Source organism: Amphiura filiformis, chromosome 11 (assembly GCF_039555335.1).
Source record: "Amphiura filiformis chromosome 11, Afil_fr2py, whole genome shotgun sequence".
Lineage (NCBI taxonomy): Eukaryota > Metazoa > Echinodermata > Ophiuroidea > Amphilepidida > Amphiuridae > Amphiura > Amphiura filiformis.
Window position 1 is genome coordinate 29,653,560 of NC_092638.1, and position 7,867 is coordinate 29,661,426.

The 7,867-nt window shown below is 38.5% G+C and overlaps 1 protein-coding gene across 1 annotated transcript; it reads left to right on the forward strand.

The window, feature by feature from the left end:
• Window positions 1-1,910: 1,910 nt before the first annotated feature.
• Window positions 1,911-7,412, forward strand: LOC140164698 (transmembrane protein 11, mitochondrial-like). Its single transcript, XM_072188052.1, has 2 exons — window positions 1,911-1,944; window positions 5,758-7,412. Exons 1-2 carry the CDS (start codon window positions 1,928-1,930, stop codon window positions 6,263-6,265), a joined length of 525 nt encoding a protein of 174 aa, XP_072044153.1. The 5' UTR covers window positions 1,911-1,927; the 3' UTR covers window positions 6,266-7,412.
• The last annotated feature ends 455 nt before the right edge of the window (window positions 7,413-7,867 follow it).

Consider the following 7,867-nt stretch of genomic DNA (forward strand, 5'->3'; position numbering starts at 1 on the left):
CCCCCTATTTGGGGGTTAAAAAATTATAACCCCCCTATTGGTCTGAAAATTCTATGACCCCCCCCCCCAGTATTTTTGGGACCCCCCCCCCCCTTCCGAAGAAAATGCCAGCCCCCTTAGAGCTTTTTAGAGCGTTTTATGTAAAAGGCACCCCCTGAGAACGGGCCCAAGAATGTGTGCCAAAATCACTTCCCCCCCTCTCGGCTTGCCAAAATTACTTGCCCATCCCCTTTCGGCTCGCCCCCAATTTTACCCTCCCCTCGCCCCCCCCCCCAACTCAACAACAAAGTTGGCAACCTGAGTTACCGGTACCAAATCTTTCAAAGACCCCCTTTGCAATGATTTTTCATAAAATTTACCCCCCCTTTTTCATACAAAATCGAGGACAAAATTTGGCCCAAAACAACCCCTTTTTTGTGTTTTTCAATGACTTGAATTTCAAACACCCATGACTACAATTTCAAACACCCATTTTTCAATGACACAAAATACGTATTGCCATAAAATTATCAGATTTTCTCAAGTAGGCCTACCCCTTTTATCCAAATTTTGCGGACAGTGCAAATTAAATACCCCCTATTTTGCTGATTTCACATAGTCAAATTTGAGTGTTGCCACTGTTGAATTTCGCGGTCCTTTTGAGCTTTTTGCTACTGGTAAAAAAATTACCCCTTTTCCGCGCTATTTGGTAACTCTAATGGTTGCCAATTTTGGGTTGAGTTGGGGGCTGGGCCCTCCCCCCGGGTTCAAAAATTATTGCACAGCCCGTTCTCCAGTAGGCCTACCTGGATGTCTAAATTTTTAGGTGCTGTGCAATAATTATAAGCCCCCAGGTAAAATTTCCAAAAGGCTCGCTGAATGATCGCTTGCCCCCCCCCCCCCCCCTCTCGGCCTGCCGAAAATCGCTCGCTCCTCCCCCAACCTCGGCCGGCCAAAAATTCTTTGCCCCCCACATGCGAAATTTTTGGGATCCCAATTTTGCTACGGGGACAAGAAGGGCAATATTTTTCTTGCCCTCAGTCCCCCCATGCACTTTTGAGGCAAAACCCCCAAATTGCGTAAATTTCCGCTTTTGCGTCAATTTTGCCCCCCCAGAAATTCACTTTGCCCCCCGGAAAAAAAAATTCCTGGTGCCGCCACTGCCTAGCTACTACGGTAGGCCTACCTATAGGCCGGCGGGGGGCACGTTGGAAATGACGTTGATCATGATGTGCGGATAGCAGTTTGAAATTGAGCTTAGACACCAAAAAAAAGGGGGCATTTCTTCATTATTTTTCATCAAATTTTGATGACTTTTTGAAACTGTGTCAACTTTTATATTTTGACCCAAATTTTTCCCAGTCTCACGGAAAGACGGCCCCGTTTTTTGGTAGTAAGAAAGGGAGTCATTGGGTGAAAAGGGAGTTGCAAAATGGGGGTGAATGTCACCCATTTCCGGTGAGTTGCCCCACATTTAGGCCTATAATGGAATAAATAAGATACAGCGACTCAATCATTTAATCAACATAATAAATTAAAATATTATTCAAACAACATCAATATAGGCCTATCAAGTTGATAGGTATCAACAGATCAACAGATCAATCAATCAATCAATCCATCCATCCATCCATCCATCCATCCATCCATCCATCCATCCATCCATCCATCCATCCATCCATGATCCATCCATCCATCCATCAATCAATCAATCAATCAAGCAAGCAGTCGATCAATCAATTGATCAATTAATCAATCAACATGTTAATCAATCAATGGGGATATCATTATTATACAGTATAAAATAAAAAGTATAAAACTAGGCCTAATAGATTTTTTTATATAGATTTCTCACACCCTGTCACCGTCTGACCGTCTGAAAAGCTGTACACGCGCCCTCTCTAACCTGTGACCTTTTTTGTAAATTGTACCCAGAGACGGTGTCAAAATGGCGCAAGGAGACAGGTAATTTGCCATAATAAAAGAGTCATTTTTGTAGCTGTAAAGGACAACAATCTAACTTTAAATATCTTAAGACAAATATGTCGAAATCAGTCTCATGTACGCCAAATTTTAGGTCATTTGTATTTTTATCTTATGAGAAATCGGGGATTACATTTGGCGACCCGTGACCAGATCACGATTGACATACGTGATTGGTATTGTGATTGCATGCATTGATTGCAATGTACAAAAAAAACCACAAAAAAAAACCAATGATTGCATTTTTATTGCCCAATACCCATACTAATTACTATCATGCAAGCTATAGCATTAAGGGCTGTGCAATAATTATGCCATAGTTATTATAATTTATGAACCCTGCTTGCTGGTGAGGGTATTAAAATTTGAGGGGGGGGGGGAGTAACTAGTCTAGTCATGCTCATGTGCTACTTAGTAGTAGGTATGACAGGGAAACCCCCTGTCATACAGGAGGCGAGCCATTTTTGGGAGGCTCATAATTATTGCACAGCCCCTAACTTGAGAGGACTAAATACTAAGGCTGGCATTTTCGGGCGGGCTAGCGGGTACCTGCCCGAGATTACATTAGGAAATACCCTCCCCGGGTACCCGAAATTCAAAAAAAAAAAAAAAAAATTAATTAATGATTTCAAAATGCATTGAATTTGAATGCATTTTGAAATCATATAATAGAGCATTCTTATGACATGAATACAAAGTATCAATTTTCATATTAAAAATACAAAATATCTTGAAATTTTTATATTTTTTTTTAGGTCAACCGTGAATGATCCTAGCATTTAGGTCTACTCCCCATTCCAGAAAAATACAGCACTAATTTTTTGGGATAAAAAAAATATTATCCTGTTTTGCCAAATGAAACATAGCTAAATCCTAATCCTTTAGTTAGTCCTAACTCATAACTGGCAATAAAAGTAAAAATTTTAATATTTGGCTAATTTTTGGAAATAAGGGTCAAAAACATGCGTTTTTATGGTGTTTTTCGTATGCTGTGACAATCAAGCTCAAAGACTTGTACTAAGACTAATTTCAGTTTAAGTATTCTAGTTTTTGGAAAAGACATGTTTAATTTTTATAACCCATTATTTAATTATAGTAACACAAAAAAGTAGGAATTAGAGCAAAATTGCGGCATCTACTCCAGATTTTGAATGCTTAGACTTGTTCCAAGTCTTTGATTTTTGTGACTCGATTGTCAGAAAACATGACAAAAATGCATGTTTTTGGCTCTTTTTTCAAGAAATTGACCAAATACTAAAATTTTACTTTTATTGCCAGTTAGGCCTAACTAAAGGATTAGGATTTAGCTATGTTTTATTTTGCAGAACGTGATCATATATTTTTAATCCCAAAAAATTAGTGCTGTATTTATCTGGAATGGGGAGTAGGTCCAGGGACACTACAAAACCGAAAAAATAAAAAACTTATAAAAAATTTTTATTTTTTTTTTTGAATTTTAGTGGTACCGGTTACCCGCCTGAAAAAATGCGCCTGGTACCTGGTACAAAATTACCGAAAATGCCAGGCCTACTAAATACTAATAGTATTAGAGTTAGGGTTAGGATTTAGGGTAGGATTAGGGTTAGGATTAGAGTCGGGATTTGTTTGGTTACATTCTCTTACACAAAGTCAAAGGATACACCAAATTTTCCTGCTCTGCGCTCGCTGCCTCGCAACATGTATCTAGACCATAATGTCATTTGAGATTTGCAAAATGGGATCCAAAACATTTGGATATGTGCATACATGGTATGGGGGGCAAAGATTTTTTGGCAGGCCCGAGGGGGGGGCAAGTGATATTTGGAAAGCCGTTCAAAATAGGCAACCTCAAAAGATAAGTTACGGTAATTTATTAAAATGGCCTTTGTGTCTTGAACTCATCACCCAAATATGTAAGATGGAGGAGTTGCGCTAAACTCTGTATATCTCTTTTGTAAGGAATTTACAGGCTGTCACTGAATATACAGAGTAATGAGCATAAGGTGTGACAACATTGAAATCATCATACATGTATGTGACATGATCTGGTCCATGGGGGCCAAAGGCGGCAAATTTGAAATTGAGATAATTGCAAAAATATGGAGTAAAAAACAATAAAATACGTAAGAAAATACACATCACAAAACCTCATAACTTCAGAACCAAGTATGCTAGACCTTAGTGTTTTCAGTATATACATATGATATCTAGCCTAATGATACTACAAGGTGATAATTATAGTAACTCAATTTTCAAAAATGCCTATGCCACTCTTACACACTCTCCCTCTCCCCCTCTTCGTTCTCCCTTCTCCCTCTCTCTTCTTTTTTTTTTAAAGATCCGAGGGGGGCTGCAAAAAAGCCCCCCGCCCCCGGGCATGCGCCTGATACTCCCCATCTGTTTGTTGTCATCCAATCTAGCCACAAACACCAAGATTGCAAGTACGTTGGGTACTTTCATGCACCGTGTGAGAATTTAACTTTCCCGCCTACACAAAGCGCTGCAGATAGTTGTGTACGCTGTAGTTAATGGAAATAGCATATATGGTCATGCGCCATGAATTGGGGTATAGGAAAAGGTGGCGGTGTTACATTTTTTTATTTTTTCCCAAATATTTTGTCACAGATCTCAAGAATGGATAGGGGTACTGAACTGGTTTTGGTCTTATTTTCTTGCTAATTTATCTGGCTAAAATTGTGGAAGGTAAAACTTTCATACTATTTGTACTTTGTGAGATATTGCCAATCAAAGGATGTTAAGTCAGGGGTGGTGGAGCCTACGGATGAGGAGCCTACGGATGAGGCATGTGTTAAAGTATAGGGAATATTGTTTTTTGGTGACTCTCAAATATATTTTTTACTGTAACTTCATAACCCAGCAAGGTATTGAGATGGATTATGTATCATTGTTTTGGTATTTCTGTTTAGTTTGAAGTGTGACTAGTTTTACTCCAAGTAAAATTAATTTGTTGCAAGTGTGCTGCATTCTGTGTCATGGTTTATAGACATTTCCTATACGTTACTGTACTAGGTATTTGTTTATGCTCAGAAATGTTCTGACTATCAAATTTCTTGAAGGAGTTACCCTACTGCTGTGAAAGTTAGCATTTTCTTGATGGAAATTTGATGAGGAATTCAAATATGCCACTGGTTTTTGTGTAGGGCCTGGAGAAAAAAAGTTTTGATTGATAATGTTATAAAAATCATAAAAATTATGTCCGACTTTTGAACACCCTGTATCTCAGTAAGTCAACATAACTCATCATTACATGTTTGCTTTTTTTGGAAGCCTACAATGTTATTAGCACATCTGAAAAGGTTTTAGCAGAAAAAGTTTTTACGTTAGTAAATAAGAGAGGAACAAAATTTTATACTTTTTGAACCAAAATTTAACTTTTCCACCCTATATGACATTTGTGGCACCCTGTATATTGACCAATTGTTTGTATGTGTGTATTCCTGGTACTCTAAGCTTGACAGTGATATATAATTTTATAGGGTTTTGATGAACAGTTATGAATTAGATCAGTTTAAGTACAAACCCATGTAAATTGTTCAATTTTTTAGTATGTAACGCATTTGGCCCCCAATTCATGGCGCACGACCATATGCCCAGAGGATTTTTAAAAACCATCACAAGATCTGGGCGACCAACCATAAGCCAGATCCATTACAGCATGGCTTATTTTAGTAGCCCAGAAATATTTTGAGTTCGCAACCCCCGTGTGTCACCACTTGTGGTTTTTAGAAGAACCACTTTGATTAAATATGAGACATGCAAGTATAAAAAGAGATTTTCTCTTTTGTCATTTTACAGAGATCTCGACTGTGCTATAATTTACGAAGTATATGACAATGGGAATGCTCAAGAGAGATTTGAATATGAACTGGAACAGCACCTAGAGGCAAAAAGAAGCCACATCATCATAGAACCGTCTCGACTGGGCGACGAGACGGCTCGTTGGATTACGGTGGGAAACTCTCTACACAAGACCTCTGTTATAACAGGATTTGTGTCGCTACTAGCGCTTCCAGCTGCCACACGATGGAAACCGGCGAACTATATCGGCTACCCAATGGGAGCAGTTAGTGTCATTTGCGCAGCCTTGTATGACGTATCGTGGCAGTTTGATCCGTGTTGCAAATATCAAGTAGAATATGACGCTGCTAATTTATCACGATTACCACTGCACAAGCTGACGTCTTCGACGCCAGTGGTGTTGGTTCGCAAGGACGATAAATATCGCAAGGCATTTCATAACTTATTTGCTGGAATAGCATTAATGTATTTAGCATACAGGTTTTATAACTGGTGCGGTCAATGACGGACAATGATTGAATTCCTATAGCACTGTGTGTTGACTGATGATGTATTTGATTTCGAAAAGACTTGGTTACCCGGGAGATCTGGTGTGTGTTTGTGCGTTACTACCTGGCTGCCGATGTTGGTATTAACCCTGAGCATTACCTGCCGATCTAACATTGCCTCTGATTGGTCAATTACATGATATTTTCACTTTAATCACCAATCAGAATGGAGCTTTGCAAATAATTCACCCCAATATTTTGGGTGGTAAAATTATTCTAACAATGTTGCTGATTGGTCCAATTGATAATGAAAACTTCTTTTTGACCAATAGGCAGGTAGTTCTCATATGTACTGTTGATCGACCTTCAGGATGGACCAAAATAATTTGACTCGAATAGAGCTTAAAATTCCATGGTAAATATGTGTTTTTTTAAACAAAGCACTCGGGCCTGGAAAAAAGTGTAATTTTGAAGCTATACTTCTGAAGAAGTTTTGCTCCTGTTATAAAAATAAATCAATACAGTTCAGAAAATCAATGAAAAATAGTGGGAATTGTGATATGTTTGAAATAAATGAAATTCCAGTTGAAATCTATACACCATCTATTCTCTTGGTCAGCATTATTCCATCTATTGCACTTACTCACTTCTCATGTCTGTCAGAGGGGACGTAATCCCTATTGGTTTGAACAGGGCCTTTCAGTTCAAGTCAACTTTCTCAGCATAGAAAATAGCAATTTGCCTTGTCTTTTGTAATTATTTACAATTTTATTATTAAAGTTAAAAATTATTTAAAGTTGATTTTCCTGATAAGAAGTCAAATTTTTGGAATTGTTTCGTCAAGAGGTATTTAGTAACATGTTTTGTGATTTCCCCCATTGAGTGCAATGGTAAGTGACTCCGATCCTTTGTCCGAAGGGGCGAGATGGAACAGCCAAATCTCAGCAAAAGCAACCAATGGGAAGAAGCAATCTATCGCAAGTGACGTCATGCCGACCATCAGAATGGAAGACATGACCTTAATCTTTCAGATAGGGAGTGTGAATCCAAATGGAGTTACCTGAATGGGTGACTCCATTTGAAATTTACACTCCCTGTGTGGAAAACTAAGGTCATGTCTTCCATAGTGTATGGATTTCAACTGGAAAAGCCCAATAGATTGCATACAAAGAAATTGTTATTGGGCAGGAAAAACCTCCTATGTGTTTGTGGCCTCTGAACATGTTTAAAACATAACTGCCAACCAGTTACATAGGAGATTTTGCTTTAAACATGTTCAGGGGCCAATGACACATCTAGGAGGTTTTTTCCTGCCCAACGAAGAAATGAAGAAAGCCAAAAACAGCGCTTTCCAAGCCCGACTATTTAGGACTTGATGACAATCAAAATGTGCACATTGTCCAACAGGCACCTTGAAAGCAGTACAAGTCTTTGAAACCATTGCTGAGTGATATTTTATTACATCTTGTAAGGATGTGCATTGGATTCTTATCACAAAATTTTGTAATGATTCTCGCTGAAATTGCATCCATGAGACTTTTGTGGCATAAGCCACAAAATGTAACATTTGGCAAATCTCCTTTCCATGTACATTTATAATATCCAATGAACAATGTATC